General features: G+C 36.5%; 1 protein-coding gene across 1 annotated transcript; it reads left to right on the top strand.

Moving 5' to 3' along the window:
• The first annotated feature begins 256 nt into the window (after window positions 1-256).
• LOC101890093 (proclotting enzyme) lies at window positions 257-26,753 on the top strand. The gene is made up of 6 exons (XM_059122833.1): window positions 257-1,241; window positions 20,079-20,165; window positions 20,243-21,632; window positions 21,702-21,812; window positions 26,025-26,337; window positions 26,396-26,753. Exons 1-6 carry the CDS (start codon window positions 1,211-1,213, stop codon window positions 26,552-26,554), a joined length of 2,091 nt encoding a protein of 696 aa, XP_058978816.1. The 5' UTR covers window positions 257-1,210; the 3' UTR covers window positions 26,555-26,753.
• The last annotated feature ends 1,229 nt before the right edge of the window (window positions 26,754-27,982 follow it).

Here is a 27,982-nt window from a genome sequence, read left to right as displayed (position 1 = left end):
CCCAAGACCGTTTTGTCTTGTCCATGATATTCAGCATAAGATTGATTCAACTTGACGAAGTTTTCTTTCAGTGTACCCCGCAGCATATCAATATTGTGTTAAAGCTATTTTATTGGGACGTTTCTCTTGGCAGCTCTTGTTGTTGTTGTTGCTTCAGCGACAACTTGAGCGCTGCGACTTCAACGAAGTTGTGCTTTACTTAACCACGCAAAACTTTGTTTTTTACACCGAACGCAGCTGATGCCAAAACTAAAATTGAAAACTATGAAACAGTCACAGACGTGCTTGGCACGATTACGGAAGGAATAGCGGAAGGTTTCGTTGGCAAGACTTGAATCGAAATTGAATTTTTGAATCCACAAAACAACAAATTGAGACATAACGCCAATAATAATTTGTTGCAATTTACGTAGCACGACGTCGAATTGGTAAAGTGGCCCGAAAAAGTGAAATTATTAAATAAGAAAATAAATAACAAAAAATTAAAACAAATTATTGCAAAATATGACAACAACAGCAACAAAATTTTGAGTTGTGTAAATTTGTGTTTAATGTTTACTTTTGAGATTAAAGTCATTTAAGAAAAACGACAAAACAAGAGCCATTAACGCTGTGCAGAAAAGTGAAAAAAAACGTCCGACAACTAAATAATTAAATTTATTTTTTTTTTATAAAAAAAAAATAGTGGCGAGAGTAAAAATTGCTAACAAATTGGTAATTGGTAGTTAAAGCTGTGAGTGACTGACTGCCTGACGTTTAACCAGCCAGCCATTGAAATACGAAGATAACAGAAGCAACAACAAAAAACAATAATAAGAAGCATTCAGAAAAAAATCGTCCAACACTTTCATTTTCATTGTTTGCTTTAGTCGATTGCTCAGAGTTGACGCTGACTTTAGTCAGCCATAAACTGGCATATCGAAGCTTTTGTCCGTCCATTATTTGGTTCGTAGCGGCCCTTCTTCGTCTTCGTCATCTTTTGTTTTTTTTCTTCATTAAAATTGTGTTAAATAATCTGTGGTAGAAAGAAAAGAAAAAAAAAAATAAAAACTATAACAACAACGAAAGATTTTGGAATTTGAAACCGATAAAACAAACCAGAGATAATTTTACTTCCGTTTCCTGGCAAATGCTTCTGGAAGACTGTTACGCTGAAATATAAACTTACATTTCATCCCTTGGATATTTGACTGCCAACCAAGTGCACAAAATGCGTTTAACTGCATTTCTCATTAGTTTGGGTAAGTTTCACATTTTTTCTTTTATTTTTTATTTTATTTTATTTTTTATCACATTATTTATTGCTGCCTTTGTTTGAGTTGCTTTTTTCGTAACACTTGTGAAATTTGCATTTCTGCTCATCGCTTGTTGTGCGTAAAATTTGTTTCTTGTCGCCTTTTTCCCCTATCCCTCGTTTCATTGAATTCGTTTTGATTAGTTTTTGTTGTTTTTTTTTTTTTTTGCTTTTTTGGATTTATCTCCACTTCACTATTTTCTGTGGTTAAAGTGGGGCATCGCCGTGAGATTGCAGACAATCTGAAGTATCTGTTAATGTGTTGTGACCCCAATACGCATATTAAGGTTTATTTAATTTGCGGTTTTTTATTATTTTTATTTTATTTTTTTTTTTCATTTATTTACAACTCGTCACTTCTTCTGTTTTTTTTTGTTCAATACAATTTTGTGGATTGTATTGTGTAATAATTATTTGGTTGGTAATTATTTCCAGTTGTCATCACAGAGTTGTTTTCTTAAGGTCAAACATCGTTAAATGGGGGCCACAACAGAAATAAATCAAAAGACTTAAGACACGAACATAACAGTGTTTCGTCGAACGTTTGAACCAGTTTGGAAATTGAAGAAAAAAAAAATAAAACTTATATTCATCGATTCGAGTGAAATGATTCATATAATAGATTAATGACTTGTTTTTGGTGGAAAATAACATATACATAATTTTACATATAAAATAAGAGATTTTTCTATCAAAATAATCTGGTTAAGAGAAGGCCATGATCAACTCACAGAAACTCATATGATAATTAAGGAGACGAAGTTGTATAGAGTATGGGCTAGAGTGTTCCATGCCAAGATGTTTTGACAACGAAATAATGCATCCAATGTCAGACAAACCAAATGGGGCTATATGTGATAGTTAACACCACTACAATGGCGTTTAAAAAGCAATGTAATATTCTTTAATATATATTCTAACTGAACCCGGTGCGCTTCGATACCCCTTTTGATTTTATATGAACTGAAGATTTTTTATACGAATATTTGTTGGTACCCAACCCACGACCGATTTCAATATAATTGACATTTGTACCAAATTTCGTCTCTCTTTCTGAATTTTATTGGAATCGGACATACTTATCGCGTTGGGTGTATCAAATATGTAAAATCGGCCGAAAATATATATGGGAGCTATATCCAAATTTGTACCGATTTCAATATAATTTAGCAAATTTATTTTTTATCCAAATTTAGTCACTCATGCCGAATTTCATTGGAATCAGACATACGTATCGTGTTTGGTGCATCAAATATGTGAAATCGGCCAAAAATATATATGAGAGCTATATCCAAATTTGAACCGATTTCAATACAGTTTGGCAAATCTATTTTTGTTCCAAATTCCTTTCCACATACCAAATTTGGACACTGTAAAAAACTTTTGGGAGGTACCTATAGCCTATGTTACTTCCAGACGATGTTGTAGTATACTTGGAAATTTTCAGGAAAATCTGTTCAGCGGTTTTCAAGTCCATAAATTACAAACAAACATAAAAACATTCCTAAAATCTAGTAATCTCGCTCTCACAGGATACAGCTGATGTTGGGTAGAAATAGTTACATTAAAAAGAATAAATATGTCTGTTGGATATGTCTTCAATTTCGACAAATTTATGTCTTCAGTCTTAATGTTAGTTATTTTGAAAGACATTTGAAATAAATATCCAGCTTTTAATTACAACTCAATAGAAAAGTGGAAACAAAATTCGCGTAATGCTAACATGGTGCATGTTCTACAAAAATAGTATATTCCTATATTTTGACCAAAGAATAGATTTTATAATCTATCGAGAATCAAGGCCCAGACGAAACGGCTGAAGCAAGAATCTTGAAATTTTGCACGAGGGTCAGTCTTGGTGTGATAAGGCTGGGTTTTTGGATATTGGTATGGAAGGGATATGAAAAGTACTTAAATGTACTAAAAATTTAATACTTTGTATTGGACAAACGAAATGAGCTAGAAATGTGGAATGAGAGTCACTGATGGAGTGCAGGATAGATGTACCAAAGGATACTAAAAAGGACCCATAGTTACTTTTGAGGATTTTTATAGAATCATTTTCTGAGTCGATTTATGCATGTCAGTCCGTCTGTCCGTCCGTCCATGTATTTTTGTGAACAAAATGCAGGTCACATTTATTTGAAATTTTCCAAACAATATTTGTTTGACCCAAGGACGAACCCTATTGAAATTGATGAGAATCGATTCCAATTTAGATATAGCTTCCATATATATCTTCAACTGTTTTTAGTTTGATTGTGCACCAAATGGCCAATATCATTCCAAATGACCTGTATTTTGGTACATCCGACCGAATTCAGTCTCGAAGTAAGTACATCAAATTTGGTAAACATCGGTTCAGATGTAGCTAAAGCTGCCATATATACGTTTTATCAAACTTGGTGTTAAAGTCCCTCACATGCGTAATATGCACTTCATAACAATAATCCTTAGTACCAGATATCGGATGCAGCTCAGAAATAAGTGTTTAAAATTTTGTCAAGATCGGATCAGATTTGTCAGAAAATTTAGTACGATGCATGAAGGTTTGATTAAAAAATAAAATAACATAATAAGTAAATAAATAAATAAAATCCGTTAAAAATTCTGTTAAAATCTTACAAGTACCTGACTTGGACCTGAATAGGCAACATTTTGTCATAAGCCATTTCAATTTAAATACGAAACATGAATAAAAATTTCGGGGAATAATGTAGCTAAAATCACCAAAATACCGAATATAGGGAGGTATCGTTATATCGGGGCTATACGAAGACCTGGACCTGCAAAAACAATTTTCTGTAATAGGAACTGTAGTTCCTATTAGGAATTCTAAATACAATCTTCGAACTTGACCTGCCTGCAGACAAAAGACTGTGCAAAATTTTAGCCTCCTATCTTTGTTTGTTTTGGCTCTAGCTTGATTACAACAGAGGGACGGACGGACAGGTCGAGGCCTTCTTAGAATTTTACGCTGATCAAGAATATATATACTTTGTTATCAAAATCCGGCAATCGGTTTCATTTTTATATTCTTGATTAAGACTCGCCACACTCAGAATGTAAGGCACCCGTTCTAACAAAACCATTTATTAAAAGCCTTCTATCTGTTTGATTTTAGGGTTAACGCCACCATAAAGAATTATAAATTTACATTTCGAGTCATGGAAATTTTACACTACATCCGTAACTAATGGTTAACTTCAGAGTGCGCACGTGTAGCTCCATATTTCCATTTAGGCTTTCTTAAAAGCCTTTTATAACTTTTGACAAATCAATAACATTTAATTAGTTATGCGGCAACAAGTGTATTGTATTTTGAAAACTATTCAATTTTCTCCATTATTTGATAAAATCTGATGTAAACTCCAATGTTGTAATTTGAAAGGAAAAAAAAAAAACACTCGATGCCACAATTATTGTTATTATTATTATTATTTTTTATCATTTGTATTATATTTAAACGAAATGTTTACTTATAAAAATAATAATCTGCCAAAACTGGTTCCACAGTGTGTGGTGTGGTGATGGTGGTGAAAAGAAAGTGAAAATCAAAATCAAAAACAACAAAATTCAGACAAAAAACTGAGAGTTACAACCGCACAATAAGACGACAGTTTTATGCTCAGTTTTTTGCTGCCGATGTTGTTGCTTTATATTCAAATCGAGTAACGAAAATAAAAATATTTTTTTTTGATAAATAAAAGAAGACAATGAAAAAATGTAAAAGGTATGTAAATGGTGACAAGAATGGCAACAACAATGCCTTTTTTTAGTTTTTTAAATGTTACCGAAATGAGGAGGTGATGCTCATGATTCTGCAGCCTAGTGGATTTTCTTTGCGCTCCTACATCATGTATTATCATCTACTTCCTGATAGGGTAAGTGTACCAGTAGTCGGCACTTTTAGGATTTTCGGGTTTTTAATCGCTCACCATTCTGAGTGGAACTTTTCAATTATTACAAAGTTAATTTATTCAGATTTGAAATTTTGTATAGTTTTTGCAGTAATAAATAAAGTTTTAATAACTTTTTATTAAATTTCATAAATTTGTAGTTTTATTAAAACAATGCTTTTTTGCCAGTAGTCGGCACCACTTGCCAATTGGCGGTATGGCATGTTCCAACAGTCGGCATACCAATTTTTTTATAAGAATAATTAATAATAATAATAAATTAATTCATTAAAATATAATATTTTTGTTTAGTTAAACTGATTCGACGTCTTTATTGTACTTTTCTAAAGAATATGGATTGTTGAGGACCTTCACAGACAAAAATTTAATTTTTATTAGAATAAATCATCTTTTCTTAGCGAAATTGTACACAAAGATAGCTGACAATATGTTTGAAGTAAACAAAATACATTTATTTATAATAGTTTCATTTATTTGGGCTTAAAAATGAAAAGTGCCGACTACTGGGACATGCCGAACTTAGGCACACTTACCCTATGACTAATGACATCATTTAAATTTACATAAAAAAGAGGCACGAGATGTGACTAAATGTGTTGTAACTAAATACCGATGTTATCTTGCCATAACGCACAAGTCAAACATTTTTGTCTATCCGGCGAAACTTCGGCAGTAATGCCATAAATCGTTTGGGGAAAAAAGGTTTTCAGTTTTTATTTGAAAACATTAACAGTTGTGCGCTAAACTATAAGTGTGTCCGTTTACTCCATATCTGACGAGTGTTACCCAATTTTATTTCGTTTTCTCGAAAGTGAAAGAGAGCGAGTCAAGAGAGAAAAGTTGACAGTTATTTTACAGTGAGTAGCTGGATTTTACTGGTAGAAAGCTAGAATCTTAATTTTTTGCACAGGCTGGGTTTTTGGAAATTCGCACTAAAAGGGCACGAAAAGTACTGAAAATTTAATGCTTTGTATTGGACAAACGGAATGAACTCAATTTCTGAAATTTGGAATGAAAGTCACTGATGGAGTGCAAGATAAATGTACGGAAGGGTCTTTGGATATTCGAACTTTAAGGTTACGAAAAGTTCTAAAATGGTACTAAATTTGTAAAATTTTACCATTTGGCATTATGTAAACAGATAGAGCTAATAACTGATGGAATGCAGGATAGATGTACCCAAGGTTTTTTGGAAACTCGAACTTAAAGGTTACGAAAACTTCTAAAATGCTACTAAATTTGTAAAATAGGTTGGAAAGTATGTTTGATAATTTAAGGTGGTTATGGAAATGTGTACTAAGTGTGCTAACTGTATTAAATTTGGAACAGTTTGGTAAACGGATGAAACTGAAAATTTTTATGGGTAGGTTTGTGATAAAAAAAAAATAAAAAAAGTACTAAATAATATTTGGTACAATTATGTATTGGGTGAACAGATAGTGCTTGAAATCTGAAATGTGGTATTTGGGTCATTGTTCATGTGCAGCCTTGACATATGGAGGTGGTTTCAGAAATATGTACTAAGTGTGCGAACTGTACTAAATGTGTAACAGTTTGGTTTATGGTGAACGGATGAAGCGTGAATTTTTAAACTTTGGGTTTGGGTATCTGCTAAAGGAAGGTTTGTGATAAAGTGGTGGTTTTGGAAATATGTACTTAAAGTGCACGAATAGTACTAAATAGTACTGTATTTACTACAATTTGGTATAGGGTGAAGGGATAGTGCTTGAAATCTCAAATTTGATATTTAGAGTCGTAGTTCATGTGTAGCCTGAACATATGGAAAGGGCTTTGAAAATGTGAACTATAATTGTACGAAAAGTACTAAATGGTACTATATTTATTATTGGGTAAAGGGATAAAAATAAAATATCGAAATTTCAAATTCAGAGAGATTTTCGGAGGTTTGGTAATGCGTCCTATATTTGTACTAAGTGGTATTATATGGAGAATTAGGTGGATGGATAAGACTGCAATCCCAAATTAAAATATCGAGGAAATGTGTACTATAACTTCTCGAAAAGTACTAAGTGACAGTAAATTGGATATTGTCTGAAGGGATAAGGCTGGGATCCCGAAATTCGAGGTGGTCTTGAAAATATGTACCATAATTGCACGAATAGTACTAAGTGGTACTAAATTGGGTATTGGGTGAAGGGATACGGCTAGGATACCGAAATTTGACATTGACGTGTTTTTTGGTATCTGGGATTGAGATATCGCTGTGGTTTTGGAAATTCGTACTATAATTGCACGAAAAGTACTAAGTGGTGCTAAATTGGGTATTGGGTGGAGGGATACGGCTAGGATACCGAAATTTGACCTTGAGGCATTTGTTGCTATCTGGGAATAAGATATGGAGTTGATTTTGGAAATATGTGCTATAATTGTGCCAAAAGTAATAAGTGGTGGTAAATTGGGTGAAGCTATATGTCTGGAATACCGAAATTTGACATTGAGGTGTTTTTGGTATCTGCGATCGAGATATCGAGGTGGTTTTGGAAATATGTACCAAACCTGTACAAAAAGTATTAATTGGTACTAAATTAGATATTGGGTGAAGGGATTTGGCTGGAATACCGCAATTTGATATCGATGTCTTTTTTGGTATCTGCGATTGAGTTATCGAGGTGGTTTTCGAAATGTATACTATTATTGTACGAAAAGTACTAAATTAAATTAAATTTGTTATTGGAGTTGAAATTCTGCAATTTGATGTGGATGTCACTGTAGGTGTCTATGGTTGGGAAACATTTTTTTTCGATAAGCGTACTATAAATGTACTAAATGATACACAATTTGGTAATGGGGGAAAATTACAGAGCTGATATTATGAAATTTGAAATGGAGGCCACTGTTGGTTTATAGGCAAATTGGATGTGGGTCCATTGTACAATGGTTTCACTAATATCCTTCTCAGTAACTTCAAAATGACAGATTTTGAAGAATTCTTGGTGAAAAAGGTAAATATTTTCCTATTATTCTTTCCGAAAAATGAAAAATCCTTGAAAGTCTTAAAATTTAGTACAACGTATGTCAAAATTAACAAATTGTACATTTTTAGTACAAGTTGAGAGAGCATTAAGTTCTGTCGGCGCAAACTTTTTATACCCTCCACCATCGGGTGGTACATGAAAATTTTCAAAAAAAAAAAAAAATCCGCCGATAAATACCACTCAAATGAAAACCAAAGACATGGTCTTGCATAAATAATTTTTGGCATAGGCTGTAGTACCGATTCTGAACTTCAAATACGAAATTTTAAATAATTCCGGTGAATAATGTCGCTAATAGCATCAAAATACCTAATAAAGGGATGTTCCGTTATATGGAGGCTATACCAATCAGTGGACCTAAGTCGAACATCTTTCGTCAGGAGAGAACAAACCTTTAAAGAATCCCAAATGTAATGTTTCAGCTGAGTTGGTTTTTAAATTGTGGCAGAAACCTTCAAAATACCGAAATCGGAAGTAACTGTTATATGGAGGCTATACCAATTAGTGGACCTGTAGTGAATATTTCTTGCAGGGAGAGTAGAGATCTACTGGAACCCCAATCGTTAAGTTTCAGTTAATTTGGTTGGAAATTGTGGCATAAACTTTTAAAATACCCAATAAAGAGAGGTACCGTTATATGGGTGCTATACCAATTAGTGGACTTCTATCGAAGATTTTCGCAAGGAGAGAGCAGACCTACCGAGTACCCTAGTTGTCAAAGCTAATTTGGTTTGAACTTGTGGCAGAAACCTTCAAAATACAGAAAATCGGCAGAATTCGTTATATGGGTGCTCTACCAATTATTGGATCTGTAGCGAATATTTTTTGCGGGGAGAGAAGAGTTCTACCAAGAACCACAAATGAAAGTTTCTGCTGATTTGGTTGGAAATTGTGACAGAAACCTTTAAAATACCCAAAATCTGGAGATACTGTTATATGGGTACGTGGTACATGGGTCCACGTTTATGTATAGCCCCCATATAACAATTTCAATACCAACCAGACTGCATATAATGTAGACCTCTGTGCGAAATTTCAAAGCTCTAGATTAAATAACGTGGACTCTATTATGATTTCAACAGAGAGTCAGACGGACATCGCTCTATCTACATATATAGTTTTATTCTTATCAGGAAGATATATACTTTTTGGGGTCTCCGACGATTATTTCGAGGTGTTGCAAACGGAATGACAAATTGAAGATACCCTCCTTGGTATGGTTGGGTGACATAAAAAAGCCTAACACGAAATGTTGGGCTACCACGAACCTACGATTTTAAGATGGGCTTGGCGTTGACGAAGTAGCGGGCACTTTCTAGTTTGATATATATCCAACGGAATTGGCAATTTAAATCTATTGGGTTTACTAAATCCGATAAACTGTAAACGTACGACTATCCCCAAAAAATGATACATGAAATGTTGAAACTACTACACTCATTTGAAGTGATTATTCAATTTGAAAAAAAAAAAATAAATAAATAAAGGCTTGCTATATGAATGACTCATAGGTGTATCTACCCACCAATAAGTGTGTGCCTGACCATCGACAACATTTTTCGAATGAATCTCTGGTTTTTTCAAGTGTGGCTAACAACGAAAATTACAAAAAAAAAGAAATATTCCGCTTTATCGTGAGGTGTATTAGGAAATACAAGTAATTCCAGGTTTTTTTGTTTCTTAGCGCCATTCGACACAGATGATATCAGCTGTTCGCATTGGCCGTACCGAAACAGACAAACAAATATTTCGACCAGATAATCGCATGAGTAAACTTAAATAATTCGATTGTTGTTGTTGTTTTGTTTGTCAGCAGCTGAGACTTGAAACTTCCAGTTTATTTTTATTTTTTTATTATTTTCAATGACGTTGGATTACTTCGGTATTCAGTTAATCCCCAAGTTATGTAATAATTCCAGTAGCTATTTTAAGACAGCAACAATAACAGCAACAACAACGACAAGAAAGAGTTTACTTTTACAGTCATAAAGATGTAGACAGACTTGGTTGCTGTTGTTGGATGAGGTTTTCCATGCATACCTGTGGATGTTGCAACTTGTATGGCTGGCTGGTTGGTTGCTGGGTTGGTTGGCATGAAGTTTTGCTGTGGCAGCGTTTAGTATTGTTCGCCTGATGTTGGAAGTTTGCAAATTGAGATTTCCTTGGCATTTATTTCCGCATCGTGATATCGTCATCTCCCCGAAGACTTTTCACTTTCGCTTTTTTTCAGTCTTTCCTTGGCCAGGCGGGTATTAGCTGTGCCGTAGTTGATTATAAAGGAATTTTGTTAGCAATTATGGAAATGTTTTGAAATATTTTTTGACGTACGGATGTTGGGAGAAGGTCAATTGGTATTAATGTTTTCAAAGCTTGTAATTCAAGGTTATGGTCCCAAAAATAATAATAATCGGTTGTTTAATCATGGTAATATGATGTTGAGCGAGGAATTAAGAGGAATATGATTATGAAAAAGATAGTTTAGTTCAAGACCAAACACCTATGTCGGATACATTTTCAAGGCTTCGAATTCAGGTAAAAACAAGTAAAATAGTATCAGTCCGGCAGATGTATACCCCTTACCTTGAGTTATGATTGTTCAAATTGTTGACTTAAGACCGATATAAATATTACAACTTGCCAGAATGGGACAATGAGTTATATGCAATTTTTTGAAAAATGATGAGAGAGAGGGAGAGAGAGACTTCTTCTTCGAGCGATTTGTTTTTCAAAAATCTTGAACCTCATGTGGGGGAGGTACTAGAAGAACCATCTTTTTAACTGATATTGTGTTGATGAAAATATTGAGATGTACCAAGTCTGAATGGAATCGGAAATCGAAATCGTTAATTTCGCGTTTTATGCTGAAAATGTTGATCCTTTGTGAGGGAGATAGCAGAAGAAGTGCACCGATATATCCCATTATCACACCAAACCTTGGGTTAATGAAAATATTGTGATGCGTGTAATTTGAAAAGAACCAGATGATCGTTATGATCGTTTTGGTCATTCAAAACTTTGACCCTTTGCTGTTGTTGTAGTACATGTAAGTGTTTGCATTCTGCTAATCTGGTTCAAGCTCCAGGTTTAAAAATTCAGCTACATAAACGGGCTGTAGCCAGAGATCTTCTGGAGTGTATTGGGTAGGTTTAGCTGTGCAATTAAAGAGGTGCAGCGTATTGTGCGGGCCTGTATCACATGTCGGGCAGACGTCAGGCACATCTTCCTCAATTCGTGTCCAATACGAATTGAGACGACTACACCATCTCTGGTTTGTCTAGGCAGCTGGCGTTTTTCACCTGTAATGGACGGGCGGACTCCGAGGACGGCATTCATTCTGTAACTGCTAATTTCATCCGCGACTGCGTCAATATGAATGCCACTCAGACTTGCCCGATAGGCTTCTTGATCTAGAGGTTCTCTCTTATAGCGTTGGACCTCCCTCTCCAGATCGTGTATGTCCTTTCTGACACGCCTGATGGGGGAGTTGTATCCACCATATGATGGTTGGGATGACTCTCACATTCCTTCTCGGACCATTCCTTCTGGTACCTTCCCCACAAAGGGTCAAACAAATCTGCACATGTTTGACCCTTTGTGGGGGCAGTAAATTATTTTCTGTGCAGTAATTTTTTTTTTTGAAAATATTGACATTTTGTGGGTGAGGTACCATAAGAAGTGGACCAATATTTCCCATCTCCGAATTCGATCTAGGTTTGACAATAATATTACGATGTACCAAGTTTGAGTACTCCCTTCGAGAGTTATCGTGCACACCAGTCAAACAGACAGACGGACGAACATCGCCAGATCGATTCCAAATGGCCTGAAACGGATTTGGTGCAAAGAGACCTAGGGTCTAAAACCGTTATTTCGATGATACGTTTTGGCCGTATCAAATGATATATATACCCTCTCTAGCCATATGGCTGACGGTATAAAAAGGATCTATAATTGTCTAAATATGTTTTATAGTTTCCCCCCAACAATATCTTATCTTATCTCATATTGAGTAATACCCCCCTCTTCTAGAGCTGTGAAATTTTAAAAATATTACGACATTTTCAAATCAGTTATTCAAACATTATTTTATTTGATTAATGATAATTTGAACAGCTGGTGCTAATTGCTCCATTTTCAATGTTTATTTGTAAAAAAGCTGCATGCCTGCATATCGATAAGAAAATATTGAAATGGATGTTTAAATGGACATTGATCGGTTGGTCGATTGGGTACCCAGTATTGCAGTGCAAAATATGAAACAATTTTCAAAAACCAATTTTTACGAATCGTTAAAAAGTAAATATTTATGTACACACTTCATTTGCTTTCCTATGGTCGGGCGGGCGAATGAATGACTGACAATATTTTGAACACGATGCTTGGTTGTATTTTGCGTAATATTTACCCACGTAAGACATGACTGAAATACAAAATGGGCTTGACTCATGCAGTACAGTATTCGGACAATAAAATGTAGATGGTGGAGAATTTTCATGGAGTAAAGTTTGTTTAATCTCTTCCATTAGAACAAGCCAGGTTTGGACTATATCGACTACTTCCTTCGCTTTATATATAAATTTATATCATAAATTCCATATTCATCTCAGATTTCTGGTCGAGAGAAATACTTAGATATTGCAAGAAACGCTGACTTGTTTCGCAAGTTATGACAGACAACATATTGAAAATTGTGGGTGAGGTACCAAGTGGGGTCCGCAGATATATATCATCTTCACAACAGATTTTGAATTAGCAGCAATGTTTGTATGAGTGAAATTAGAGGAGAATTGGATGCTTATTTCGCTTTCTTTGAGCGTTTTGGTTATTCAAAACTTTAACCTTTTGTGGGGGACGTACCAGAAGAAATGGTCCGATCTCTACCATCTTTATAACAGATCTTGTGTTGATGGAAAAATTAAGATGTACCAAGTCTAGAATGGAATCGAATGTTAATTTCGCTTTTTATAAGCTTCATGGAAATTCAAAATTTTGAGCCTTTGTGGGAGCGGCACTGGAAGGAGTAGATCCTATCTTCACATCCAGTAAAAATAATGGCATGAGTGAAATTTGAAGAGAACTAAATACTTATTTCGGATTTTATGACCGTTTTGGTTATTCAAAACATTGTTCCTTTGTGGGGTAGGTACCGCAAAAAATGGTCCGATCTCTACCATCTTTATAACATATATTGTGTTCAAGGAAATATTGAGATGTATGATGCTGAATAGAATTTTTATGAGCTTCATGGATATTCAAAATGTTGACACTTTGTGGGGGAGGTGCCAGAAAGAGAGGACCGATATATTCTATCTCCATACCACACAAAAAAATCGTTGAAAAATACTGTTAAAAATCTTAAAATATCAGGATTTTCAGTTATATTGATACTAAGACGTGGACCTGCATAGGCAAGACCATTATAATATACAAATACGATACTTGAAAAAATGCCAGTCAATTATGTCACAAAAAATCAAAATATCGAATATAGGGGCTATACGAATACCTGGACCTGCCGTCACTGGCTGTAGTACCCGTTTCGAACTGACCCGCATAGTCAATTTTCTATCACAGACTGTAGTAGCAATAACGAACTGGAAATACGAAATTTAAATCACTTACGGTGAATAATATCCCAAAAATCATCAAAATACCGAATTTAGGTACCGCTATATGGGAGCTATACCAAAACCTATACAGGGTGAGACAAAAAAATTGCAACAAAGTCAAACGCCATATTTTTACATTTTTTTTAAATGTTATTGAATGAAAGCAAAAAAATGTGGGAAATAGCATTCAATTTTAGAAAAAGTATAGATTTGTTCGAATTGCTCACCTTTGGCACGAATTATGGCCTTTCTAAGTCTGTTGGAATGTCCAAGGTCTGTGGCCAAAATGTTTCCCTGCCTAAAGCTTTAATACACCCTCCAGAATATTTTCGGGATCATATTCGGCATTTATTCTGATGTCACAGTCGATTAATTCGAGTTGTGGCGGCCCACACCATCACCATGGCCGGCGCTTGAGTTCTGGTGGCCAACCGAAGGTGCACATTTTCAGCTGGCCTCTTTCGCAAGTAAACACGACCATTTTGTTTGTTTACAAACTGCTGAACAACGAATTTTTTTCTTATCGGAAAAAACCAAATTCGGCTGTTCACCACTTTCGGCCAAGCGAAGCAACTCTTCAGGTCTTTTCTGTTGCGGTGTAAGTTCTTGCACTTTACCCCGAGCACATTTTTTCAATATTTGCCGAATTTAATATTGCGATATGTTCAGCTCACGAGCCATTTTTCGGCCACTGCGAAGCGGGTTTCGATCAAGTCGTTTCTTTACTTTTCGAAACATTTCTGCTGATGTTGCTGTTTTCTTCCGACCTTTTTCTTGACGCCAGGCTACGCTACCAGTGTCACGGTAACGAGTGATGATACGAGACACAAAAAAAATCTATTCACATTTTAATGCTGGAGTGCCCTGACGATAGCCACATGTGGTTTTAAAGACAAATATAAAGAAATCACACTATCACGCTCCAATTCCATCACGAATAACTTTTCTTCTGGAAAATTCTCACCAAAATGCTTTTGTACGCTTGTAAACTTTATAATGAGCTGTCAGTGGAATAATGTTAACAGCTGTCGGACAAGTGGCTTAGAAATGACAGCAGTCTGAAGTTGGTTGCAGTTTTTTCATCTCACCCTGTATATTAACTTTGTCATTCCGTTAGTAACATCCCTAAATATTCGTCGTAGACCCCATAAAGTATATATATTCATGATCAGCATAAAATTCTAAGTCGATTTAACGATGTCCGTCTGTCTGTTGAAATCACATGTCTAGGATGGTTGGCATTGAATATGACATATCCGTCCATGTTTTCGTATGGCCCCCACATAACCATTTTGCCATAATTTTTCCACTGATTTGTATGTGAATTTGTTATTTGTAGTTCTTAATGAGTTCAAGCTCCGGTGGCAGAACATTGAATATCTATGTCTGATGATTTTTCCAAAATTTTCTACGGATTTGTCTAAGAAATTGTATTTGTAGTTCGTAATATGTTCTAGCTCCGGTGGCGGACCATATAACAATACCTCCCGGTATTTTGATGATATTTGCCACATTTTTTCTTGGATTTGTCCAAAAATTGGTATTTGTAGTTCGTAGCCCCTGTGGCGGAAAATAGTATATATAGGTGCACGTTTTCGTATAGTTCCAACATGATGGTACCTTCGGATATTCAGTATTGTGATAATTCTAGTCAAATTGGCCCATGAAATTGTTTCAAATTTGGTATTCAAGAAGATTTTTGTAGATGACAATACTTGAAGTATAAAATTGTCTGTGAAGGTTCCCGCTTTGGTATGGCCTCCATACAACGGCCTCAGCCACTTTATGGCTGTTTGAAAACAGCATTATCCATACGGCCTTACTGTTATGTGTAGTTTAAAGTGGAACATGTTTGATTTCAGATATTTTTTTTGTAAAAATGTTTTCTTTAACCAAAGGTGGAAGATATTAAAATTTCGGGCCGGCCGAACTTTTTTTTCAAAATGATTCTAATTAGACGGCAGGCTACTGTAAAGTACAAACAGACATTAAAATCGCTTTGCGATCGCATTTGTTGGCATTTCTTCATTAAAGTTCAATTCATTTTGGGTTTGTTTATTTTTTTAACATGTTTTTAATGCGTTTTTTCCTGACTTTGCTTTAGTTGCGGTGGGGTGGGGTGGGGTGAGCTGGGAGGTGCATGATCGGGTTAATATTTCTGACGTTGAGAAGGCAATGTTTTCATTTAATGAATGTGTATGGAGGTTGTTGTTGTAGTTGTTTTTGTTAGTTTTACATATTCCACGAATTGGGCGAGTTCATTATGATATAACAGTTAAGGCATTCGAACACACTGGCCAACCCATCATTATTGGCAAAATGCCAACCAAAAAGGGCTTAAACTGTTTTTTTTTTGTTTCTTGACGTGAGTGTGTTTTTATGGACATTAAGACAGCCAGCCAGTCAGTCAGACAGACAGACAGACATGAGATACTCATCGGTATGTGGCAGCGAAGTGTGTCAAGAAGATAGCCCTCAAAAGCATGCATGCTGGCTGCCAGGCCAGGCATTCACTCATTTAAGTGGATATTTATTTGTTCACCTGAAATGGATTCAAGGTCAGATGGGTTTTTTGATTTTGGTTTCTTTGGCTTTGTTTTTATTTTTGGAGGAGTGCAGATGAAAGGTTGCCCATTTATTTTAATTTGAACTCATTTATATGAAAATGGTTTACATGTTCGTGGAATTATCTACCCCCACCAGCCATCTTCAAGTGTGGCTGGCGTCTTTTAAGGAAGACAGTTGAAGCAGCCAGCATATCTGAAGCAGAAAAAGATGAAAATAAAACAATGATCCAAAATGAAGTCATTAAGTTTGTTGTTGTTGTTGTTGTCGTTATTGTTTTGGTTTGTGGCATGGAATTTTTGTCACTTTCACCGAAATTGTGCAGATGATAATGGCGATGTGATGGAAATTTGTTTTTATTATTTCTGCTTTTTTTGTTTTGGGTATTGAAGTTGAATTTAATGGTCTGCAATTAAACGAACAAGATGCGCGATAATTTCAGGTTCAGCTGCTCTTAATTATGCAGATAGTAGACACCGAAAAAGAAAAACAGAAATCCTAAAGATGACAGAATATTGAATGCATTTTTTGGGTAAACAATTGGATTTTCTGTCATGTAATTGCAAGGAAAATCTGATAGGCCGACGTATTTAGTTTCGGCTTTTGAAACCAAGATTTTTGAGATCCGTTATTATGCCTAGACCACATTTACATAACCTTGTAAAAGGTAGGAGTGAGTAATTCGCTCTTAGGAAACTACTCTGCCCAGAAAGTACGAAAACTGAAAATAACAAGTAAGTCGGTTTTGCCGACAGATGTATACCCCCGCCTTGAGTTATGATTATTGACCTATATTGACCAATTCGTATCTGACCAAAGACTGATATAAATATTACAACGTATCAGATTTGAACTATATCGGCTACTACGTGAGGTAACAGATATAGCGGACCGAAGTATTCCGTTTCTACACTTCATCTAATACAGATAAAAATATTGGTATGCGCAAATTTGAAGGAAATCGAACATTGGATGTATTGTATGCGAAATCACAAATTCCGATAAATTACATATTCATATCAGATTTCTGGTTAAGAGAAATATTTAGATGCAGAAAGTTGTATAGAATCGCCGTCTTGTTTCTCAAGTTATGTCAGATATAAGTATTGGAAATTGTGACCCTTTGTGGGTGAGGTACCAGAAGGGTTTGGCAGATGTATATAATTTTCACAACAGATCTTGTGTTAGCAAAAATATTTGAATGTGTGAAATTTTGAAGAGAGTTGGATGCTAATTTCGCTTTCTTTGAGCGCTTTGCTTTTCAAAATGAACCCTATGTGGGGGAGGTACCAGAAGAAATGGTCAGAACTTTGCCATCTTTATAAAAGATTTTGTGTTGATGTAAATATTGAGATGTACCAAATCTGAATGGAATCGAAAATTGATTGAAATGGAATCGGTTGTTAATTTCATGTTTTATGAGATTCATGAATATTCCAAATTTTCGCCCTTATTGGGGGAGGTACCAAAAGGAGTGAACGAATATATACCATCTTTACACCAGAATTGGATTAATAAAAATATTATGATGTGTGTAATTTTAAGACAATCGGACTATTATACCACATTTTATAAGAGTTATACTTATTCTAGATTTTGACCATTTGTGGGGAAGGTACTTGATGAAGTGGACCGATATTGTCCATTTTTTGCATCTGACGTAGCACTGATGCATGTATTAGGATTTGCAAAATTGGAACAAAATCGGATTAACTTTTCTCTTTCTGTGCAGTAAATTATTTTCTTTGAAAATGTTGACATTTTGTGGGGGAGGTACCAGAAGGAGTAGACCGATAATGCTCATCTCCAAACTCGATCTAAGTTTGGCAATAATATTACGATGTACAAAGTTTGGATCAAATCGGATACTCCCTTCGAGAGTTATCGTGCGGACCAGCCTGTTGCTGTAATTTCTAAGCCACTCGTCCGACAGCTGTTAAAATTATTCCAGAGACAGCTCATTATATTGTTTACAAGCGTACAAAAGCATTTTGGTGAGAATTTTCCAGAAAAAAAGTTATTCGTGATGGAATTCAAGCGTGATAGTGTGATTTCTTTATATTTGGCTGGAAAACCACAAGTGGCTATCGTTAGAGCACCACACCAGCATTTAAATGTGAATAATTTTTTTGTGTCTCGCTCGTTACCGTGATACTGGTAGCGTAGACCGACGTCAATGAAGTCGACGGAAAAAACACCAACATCAGAAAAAACAGGAAGAAAATAGACTCAAAAAAGCTAAAGAGTTGCTTCGCATGGTCGAAAGTGGTGAACTGCCGAATTTTTCAATCGCATTGTCTGAAATTCTACACAATGAGTTCCTTCTGAGTACTTTACCCCCTAGAAGAGAATTTTCTTTACAAGTCCACTATATCGTATAGCCCCTCCCCTCATTTTCAATATTTGGATTTCGTATTTAAAGTTAGCCTATAACGAAGAATTGCGTATACAGGTCCACATCTTCGTATAGCCCCCATATAACGATACCTCCTGATATTCGGTATTATGATGATTTTAAGAACACCAGAATCGCTTCCAATTTCGTATTTGAAGCTTGTAATGGGTACTTGCACCTATGACGGAAAATTGTCTATGTAGGTCTACTTTTTTATATAGCGCACATATAATGGCACCCCCCTATATTTGGTATTTTGATGACATTAGAGACATTTTTAATTGGAATTGTTTCAAATTTCGTATTTAAAGTTCGTTCGGTTACTACAGCCTATGCACGACTTCATATAGCCCACAATTAACGTGTTTCCTTTAAGTTGTATTTTTCGACGGATTTTTTGGAATCCTTCAAAATGGTGGAGGATATTAAAAGTTCGACCGCGCCGCAGCTTTTTTACTTTTTATGCCCTCAGCCATATGGCTATAGAGGATACATATCATTTTATGCGGCCAAAAACGCGCCTCATCGAAATAACAGTTTTAGATCCTAGGTCACTTTGGATCAAATTCGTTTCAGGATATTTGGAGTCGATCTAGCGATGTCTGTTCGTCTGGCTGGATCGTACGATAACTTTCGTAGGAGTATACGATTTGGTCAAACTTGGCGCATCGTAATATTATTATCAAACTTAGATGGAGTTCGGAGATGGACAATATCGGTCCACTCCTTCTGGTACCTCCCCTACAAACGTCGACATTTTCAAATAAATGTGTAGCTGCACAGATAGAGAAAGGATAATCCAATTTTGCTCCAACTTTGCGAATCCTAATATTTGCATCAGTTCTAGGTAAAGAACGAAAATAAACAACATAGGTCTACTCCATCAAGTACCTCCCCCACAAAGGGTCAAATTTTTGAATAATTATAACTATTATAAAATGTGATGTAATAGTCCGATTGTCTTCAAATTTCACACATCACAATATTTTTATTAAGGTCTGGTGCGAAGATGGAATATATCGGTCCACTCCCTCTGGTACCTCCCCCGCAAAGGGTCAAAAATTTGAATATCCATAAAGCTCATAAAACGATAATTAAAATCCGATTCCATTCAGACTTGGTACATCTTAATATTTTCATCAACACAAGATCTGTTATAAAGATGGTAGAGATCGGACCCTTTCTTCTGGTACCTTCCCAAACATAGGCTTGTTTTATTTCTAAAACAAATCATTTTCCTTTCTAATCACAATTGTTTTGATTATTTTTCTAACAAAACCCTTTTTTTCTCATTTCCAGGTCTACTATCCGCCATAATAGTACACCGGACCTCGGCCGTGGACGATGACGAGAATTATGAGCCGCGACATTTGACCAACGACCAATGTAAGTATTGACTCAATCAGTGGTACTCCATCACAACATAACAAACAAGTCTCGATTCATAACTACTTTTAAGGCAGCGTCCTTTTTCCAGTCTCAATCGGATTCACCGTTTTCTAGACCACTCTCGGCGCCGGCCTATGCGATACGGACGGGGCGTGGCAAGGATTTGAAAATAGCGGCGGTGGCGGCGGCCGATTCACGATCAGAGTCGGATAGTAGTGCCAGTGAAAGTGGTGACTTCTTTGATGAAGACGACGAGGAAGAGGGTTCTGCAGAGTACTATGACGAAAGTGAGGAGAACACAAGTTCATCCAGTGCGGGTGAAAACAGTGGTAGTGATGAATCATTGCCACGTCTCCTTTCACCATCAGCATTTCATCGCATCTCGGAAACGTTGGGCGCCTTGAATACAGTGGGACATTTGTTGGTAGATATGACACGAGGAGGTCAGGATAGTAGTAGTAGTACTCCAGGATCTACTGGCATTACAGCCACACCTACCTCGGCGACAACAACGACTACTACCACAACAACGACACCAACCACTGAAAGAACTTTAAGTGAAAACAACAATTCGGCAAAACTGTTTTCCGGTTCCACCTTGGAAAACAGCATAGATTCGGTGAAAAGCTCATCATCTGTGCACGTGGCCGACAAGAGGATAGGCCAGGAGGAACCCATTAACAAACCCATGTTTGTTGAAAACAAGGAAGTGAAAAAGAAGCGCAAGAAGAAGAAGAATAAGAACAAGACCAAGAAACCAAGTGGAGACTCGGCTGTAAATTCGACTTCAACTCTGACAAAACTTCCCACCACCCTACGGCCTGTCGCTGTGAGAACCACCACTTTGCCCACTGTACAACAGGAGGACGAGTACAACGATGAACGGGAAACAGGTAAAGATGTGGAAAATCGGTGCAAAACACCCAGTGGTCGCCCTGGACGTTGTGAAGATCTCAGCAGTTGTCCGGCATTGCTTTTGAATTTGAGCAGTCTTCGGGAATCGTTGTGTTTTAAGAGTCTCTTCGTTCCCGGTGTATGTTGTCCACTGCCCGAAACTTCAACAGTGCTGACCACACAAAGGCCACTTAAATTGACAACGAAAGCTCCCACAACGACGACCACCACCAAACGTCCACAGCGCCCATCATCTACCAATTTAATATTGAGGCCTCAGAGTAAACCTAGCACAACAACAACGACCACCACTGCCAATCCTTTGGATTCAAATGATCTGGAGCTATTGGCCAACAACAACATTGTTGATCCAGAAGATTGTGGCCAACAAGAATATTCCACGGGACGTATTGTGGGCGGTGTCGAGTCACCGAATGGTCAATGGCCTTGGATGGCGGCGATTTTCTTACATGGCCCGAAGCGTACAGAGTTTTGGTGTGGCGGTTCTTTAATCGGTTCACGTTATATCCTAACAGCTGCACATTGTACCAGAGATTCACGACAGAAACCGTGAGTATTAAAAAAAGAGAATTTACGTTCGATGAGAGAGTGAGAGTAAAAAACATTTAATTTTTTCAGATTTGCTGCACGACAATTCACTGTACGCCTGGGAGACATCGATCTTTCCACAGATGCCGAACCCTCAGCTCCAGTAACGTTTGGCGTTAAGGAAGTTCGAGCTCATGAAAGGTAACAGAAGCTTTGAGATAAGTTTAAGCTGTAGTGTCATATGGCGGTCCTAAGACAGAGATATGGGTCTGTATAGGAAATTCTCTGTCATAGGAAGTAGTACCCAAACTTCAAATTCAGAATCGGAAATGAATTTTGTACAAAGTGCGGTTAAAATTATAAAGATATCGAATATCTGGAGATACAGTTTTGAAGTGTTATAAACGGAATTAATATAGCCTCCATCTAAAACATCTTAGTTCAGCGGTCGAACCTTCGATACCCTCCACAACTTGGAAGGAACTTGCAAAATGTAAAAAGTCTTTTGAAAAAAATTAAAAATTCCGACCATCAGATTTATAAAAAAACATGAACATATATAAACAATTATCTGCCGGCAAATTACGAACTCCAAATACCAAGTTTGAGATAATTCTGTTGAAAAATGTTGCTAAAATCGTTGAATAATCGAATTTGGGACGTAGATATAACGTCACGGGTGTTATACGACGACGTGGACCAATAAAGACAATTTTCTGTCAGTGGAGATAGAATCCATTATGAACTCTAAATACCACATTTGACAGAATTCTGGTGAGAAATGTGACACAAATCATAAGAATACCCAATATCGGGATAGAGTTATGTGGGATCTTTACCTAAACTGGGATTTATATGGACAAATCATCAAAATACAAAATTACAGGGTACAGACATGTGGAGACTGTACCTAAACTGGGATTTATATGGACAGTTCTTTTCAAAGATGTTTTTTAAATAAAGGGGAACATAAACTATCAATTTAAACAGCCAAAACACCTTAAATCTGGCGGTACAGTTATAAGGGTCCTATATCAAAATGTGAACCTATATGGGACCTAAAATGCATCTCAACAAAATTTCATGAACCTACTTCAATTTGTTCGGAAGTTAGAGCTATTTCCACAGACGGACATAGAATCTTATGCTGATCACGAATTTATACTTTGTGGGGTCTAAGATGTCTATTTTTGGTGTCCGTTGCAATTGCAATTTTCAGCCATATAGCTAGAGAGGGTATATATAATTTGATGCGGACAAAACGTGCATCATCGATATAACGGTTTTAGACCCTAGGTCTCTTTGGAGCAAATCCGTTTCAGGACATTTGGATTCGATCTGGTGATGTTCGTCGATCCGTCTGTCTGGCTGGCTGGTGCGCACGATAACTCACGAAGGGATTATCCGCTTAGATCGAGTTCGGAGATGGACGATTTCGGTCCACTCCTTCTGGTACCTCCCCCACAAAAGGTCGAAATTTTCAAAAAAATATATTTTTTGCACAAAAAGAAAAAGGGTGATCCGATTTTACTCCAACTTTGCATATCCTAATATTTGCGTCAGTGCTAGGTCAGGTGTGAAAATGGACAATATCGGTCCAATCCATCAAGTACCTCCTACACAAATGGTCAAAATTTTGAATAATTACAACTCTCATAAAATGTGATGTAGGAGTCCGATTCTCTTCAAATTTCACACCTCCTAATATTTGTATCAACCCAAGGTCTGGTGTTAAGATGGCCAAAATCGGTCCACTCCCTCTGGTAACTCCCCAACAAATGGTCGAAATTTGCAAAAAAAAACAAGTTAAAAAGTATCAGTCGGTATTGCCGACAGATATATACCCTCAGCCTACGTTAGATTATTTAAATATATTTTGGCTAGTATTACGATTATTCAAACGTTTGACCCTCTATGCAGCAGGTTCCGAAGGAATGGGTCAATATTGTCCATTTCGTATTTTATGCTAAATCATAAAAACAGATAAAATTATTGAAAATTGTGACACTATGTGGGTGAGGTGCCAGAAGGGGTTCGAAGATATATACAAATCTTGTGTTAGGAAAAATTTTTGTATGTTTGAAAAAAAAAATTTTTTGACCCTTTGTTGGGGAGGAGAGCACTTGACCTAGCACTGAAAAAAATATTAGGATTTGCAAAGTTGGAGCAAAATCGGATCATCATTTCTCTTTCTGTGTAGAAAATATATTTTTTGAAAATTTCGACCTTTTGTGGGGGAGGTACCAGAAGGAGTGTACCGATATTGCCCATCTCCGAACTCGATCTAAGTTTGACAAAAATATTACGTTGTACAAAGTTTGGACCAAATCGGGTACTCCCTTCGAGAGTTGTCGTGCGCACCAGCCAGACAGACAGACGGACGGACGGACGGACGGACGGACGGACATCGCTAGATCGACTCCAAATGTCCTGAAACGGATTTGGTCCAAAGAGACCTAGGGTCTTAAACCGTTATTTCGACTAGGCACGTTTTGACCGTATCAAATGATATATACCCTCTGTAGCCATATGGCTGAGGGTATAAAAAAAAATTTCTGCACAGAAAGGGAAGCAATAATCTAATTCTGATCTAATTTTGCAAATCCCAATATTTGCGTCAGTTCTAGGACTCGTGCCAAAATGGATAATATTGGTCCACTCCATCAAGTGCCTCTCCCACAAAGGGTCAAAATTTTGAATTAGTATAACTCTTAAAAAAATATGATGTGAGAGTCCGATTGTCTTCAAATTCCACACATCCTACTATTTTTATGAACCCAAGATCTGGAAATAAGACGGCCCACTCCTTCTGCTACCTCCCCACAAACACTCAAAATTTTAAATATCCATGAAGTTCATAAAAAGCGAAATCAACATCCGATTCCATTCCAGACATGGTACACCTCAATATTTCCATCAACACAAGATCCGTTATAAAGATTGTAGAGATCGGACCATTTCTTTTGTTACCTGCCCCATATAGGGTTCAAAATAATAACGCTCAAAGAAAGCGAAATAAGCATCCAACTCTCTCCAAATTTCATACATACAAACATTTTTGCTAATACAAGATCTGTTGTGAAGATGATATATATCTGAGAAGCCCTTCTGGTACCTTACCCACAAAGGGTCACAATTTTCAACACTTTTGTTTGTCATAACTTGCAAAACAAGTCAGCGATTCTTTTCAACTTCCTATATCTAACTATTTCACTCAACCCGAAACCTGAGATGAATATGGAATTTATGATTTCGTATAAAATTTGATATAAATGTTCGATTGTATCTGTATCGTACCTCACGCTTATTTCAACATTTTATAAAAATTATCACATTCTTTCGCAACCTACTCCATAGAGGGTCAAACATTTGAATAATCATAGCAGAAGTCAAAATATATTTAAATAATCTAAGGTGGTAGAATTGGATCCACGTTTTCTCGTACTAACAAAAGCCTGAATTTTGGATTAACCATTATTGCAATAAAATATATAGATGTCTTATTCTTTTTAAATACTCCACATCCCAGTATTTTAATCAGCATTAGATGAAGTGGAACACTTTGGTCCACTATATCTAGTATCTCACGTATATTTCAATATTTTTCAAAAATTATCACTTACATCTTTTATATTATATGAGATATATAATATGAAGGAAGTAGTCGGTTCAGATGAGAAGTGGATAATATTGGTCCACTCCTTCGGTATCCTCTCCTTAAAGGTCAACATTTTCAATAATTATAATGTTAGTCAAAATATATTGCAATAAACCTGCAAAGGCTGAGGGTATACACTTGTTAGAAATATATTTTTTACTTCTAGTTGAAATCTGAAATTCCAATGGAGATATATCTCCCTGGTCTACTTTCTTAATGGGTTTGTTTTATTTTGTGATTGAGAACCAATCAGGCTTTCAATGCTGAAATGTGCAGTACCACCGAAAATGTGAGTAGAGAAAATGTACTCAAGAAAACATATTAAAACAAGTAAAAAAGCAGCTAAGTTCGGCCGGGCCGAACTATTAATACCTTCCACCATTCTGCAGGACCTAGAACAATTTCAAAAAAAAAAAAATCCTCGAAAAATACCGTTTGAATGAAACCGTTATGTAGGAGCTACTCGCAGACGTGCAGCTATAAGTATTTTTGAAAAATTCTGGTGAATAATGTAACTAATTTGGCCTCTTTCGAGTTGATATAAAAATTTGTTGTTAACAAAAACTGTTAAAAGAGGATATATTTAACACCAAATTTCACTATAGGTCTCGGAACTATATATTATGTTATAAAAGATTCACAAACTACTTTTACCATTGTTTACGTCAGTACGATGATTGTATTATATTTTATCGGTTTATGGTTTTATTATTTTTTATGGTATTTTAAAATATTTTTAAATTTATTTTTTTTAGATTCTCTCGTATTGGATTCTATAACGATATTGCCATTTTGGTGCTAGACAAACCGGTCCGCAAATCCAAATATGTTATCCCTGTATGTTTGCCACGAGCTGGTCGCATGCCACCGAAAGATCGATTGCCCGGTCGTAGAGGTACCGTGGTGGGATGGGGTACCACCTATTATGGCGGCAAAGAATCAACATCCCAGCGTCAAGCTGAATTACCCATTTGGCGAAATGAAGATTGTGATCGTTCCTATTTCCAACCGATTAATGAAAACTTCCTGTGTGCCGGCTACTCAGATGGTGGTGTGGATGCATGTCAGGTAAGAATCTGGCAGAATAAATTTGAATAAATGTGACTAATTGTATATGTATTTACAGGGTGATTCCGGTGGTCCACTCATGATGCGCTATGACTCACGCTGGCTGCAATTGGGCGTTGTTTCCTTTGGCAATAAATGTGGTGAACCTGGTTATCCTGGTGTATACACCCGCGTCTCGGAATATTTGGATTGGATTGCCGATCACACAAAGGACTAGGACTAGGGTTCTGCTTCTCAATTTGTGTTTTTTGTTTTCTATAGAAATATGACTAGTCGAAATTAAGCGCAACATCTCCGTTGAATTTTTGTATTTCATGTGTAATTTATTGACACTGTCTGTCATTCCTTAAAAATGTATATCTCGATACGATAGTTTTTAATTAATTTTATAAATAATTTATTTAATTTAACACAAATATACGTATATGGAAATAAATAATATATTTTTAAAAGGAATTGAATCAGAATTTTGCATTCCAGAATTTCGAAAATTTATTTTTACAACGCTATCTGTCGAACGAATTGAGATAGAAGGTAAAATTTTACATGTACTGGGTGAGATAAAAAAACTGCAAGAAAGTCAAACGCCATACACCTTACATTTTTTTATAAATTTTTTTGAATGAAAGCAAAAAATATCGGAAATAGCATCAAATTTTAGAATAAGTTTAGATTTGTTCGAATTGGTCACCTTTGGCACTAGTTATGGCCTTCAAACGGCCAATGAAACCGTCACGCGCTGCCCAAATGGTGGTCTGCCGTATTTTGGTCCGTTCGCGGCGAAGCGCTTGCTTGAGGTGATCGACACTTTGGTATTTTTTAGTGCCAACCTTGCTTTCCAAAACACTCCAGACACAATAGTCCAACGGATTTTGGTGCTGAGTCCTGTTGGAATGTTCAAGGTCTGCGGCCAAAATGTTTGCGTGTCCAAGGCTTTAATACACCCTTCAGAATATTTTCGCGATAATATTCGGCTTTTATTCTGATGCCACGGTCGATTAATACGAGCGGAGAGCGACAATCGGTTGTTATGGCGGCCCACACCATCACCATGGCCGGCGCTTGGGTTCTGATGGCCAACCGAAGGTGCACATTTTCAGCTGACCTCTTTGGCAAGTAAACACGATAATTTTGTTTGTTTACAAACTGCTGGACAACGAATGTTTTCTCATCGGAGAAAACCAAATTTGGCAGTTCACCACTTTCGGCCAAGCGAAGCAACTCTTTAGCTTTTTTGAGTCTATTTTCTTTCTGTTGCGGCTCACGAGCCATTTTTCGGCCCCTGCGACGCGGGTTTCGATCAGGTCGCTTCTTTACTTTTCGAACCATATCTGCTGATGTTGCTGTTTTCTTCCGTTCACTTCCTTGACGTCCGGCTACGCTACGGTAACGAGCGATGGTACGAGACACAAAAGATCTATTCACATTTAAATGCTGGAGTGCTCTAACGATAGCCACTTCTGGTTTTCCAGCCAAATATAAAGAAATCTCACTATCACGCTTTAATTCCATCACGAATAATTTTTTTTTTCTGGAAAATTCTCACCAAAATGCATTTATACGCTTGTAAACAATATAATGAGCTGTCACTGGAATAATTTGAACAGCTGTCGGACGAGTGTCTTAGAAATGACAGCATTCTGAA

Source organism: Musca domestica, unplaced genomic scaffold (genome assembly GCF_030504385.1).
Source record: "Musca domestica strain aabys unplaced genomic scaffold, Musca_domestica.polishedcontigs.V.1.1 21, whole genome shotgun sequence".
Taxonomy (NCBI): Eukaryota; Metazoa; Arthropoda; class Insecta; order Diptera; family Muscidae; genus Musca; species Musca domestica.
Note: the sequence above shows the minus strand (reverse complement) of the source record. Positions and strands in the feature narration are given on the sequence as shown.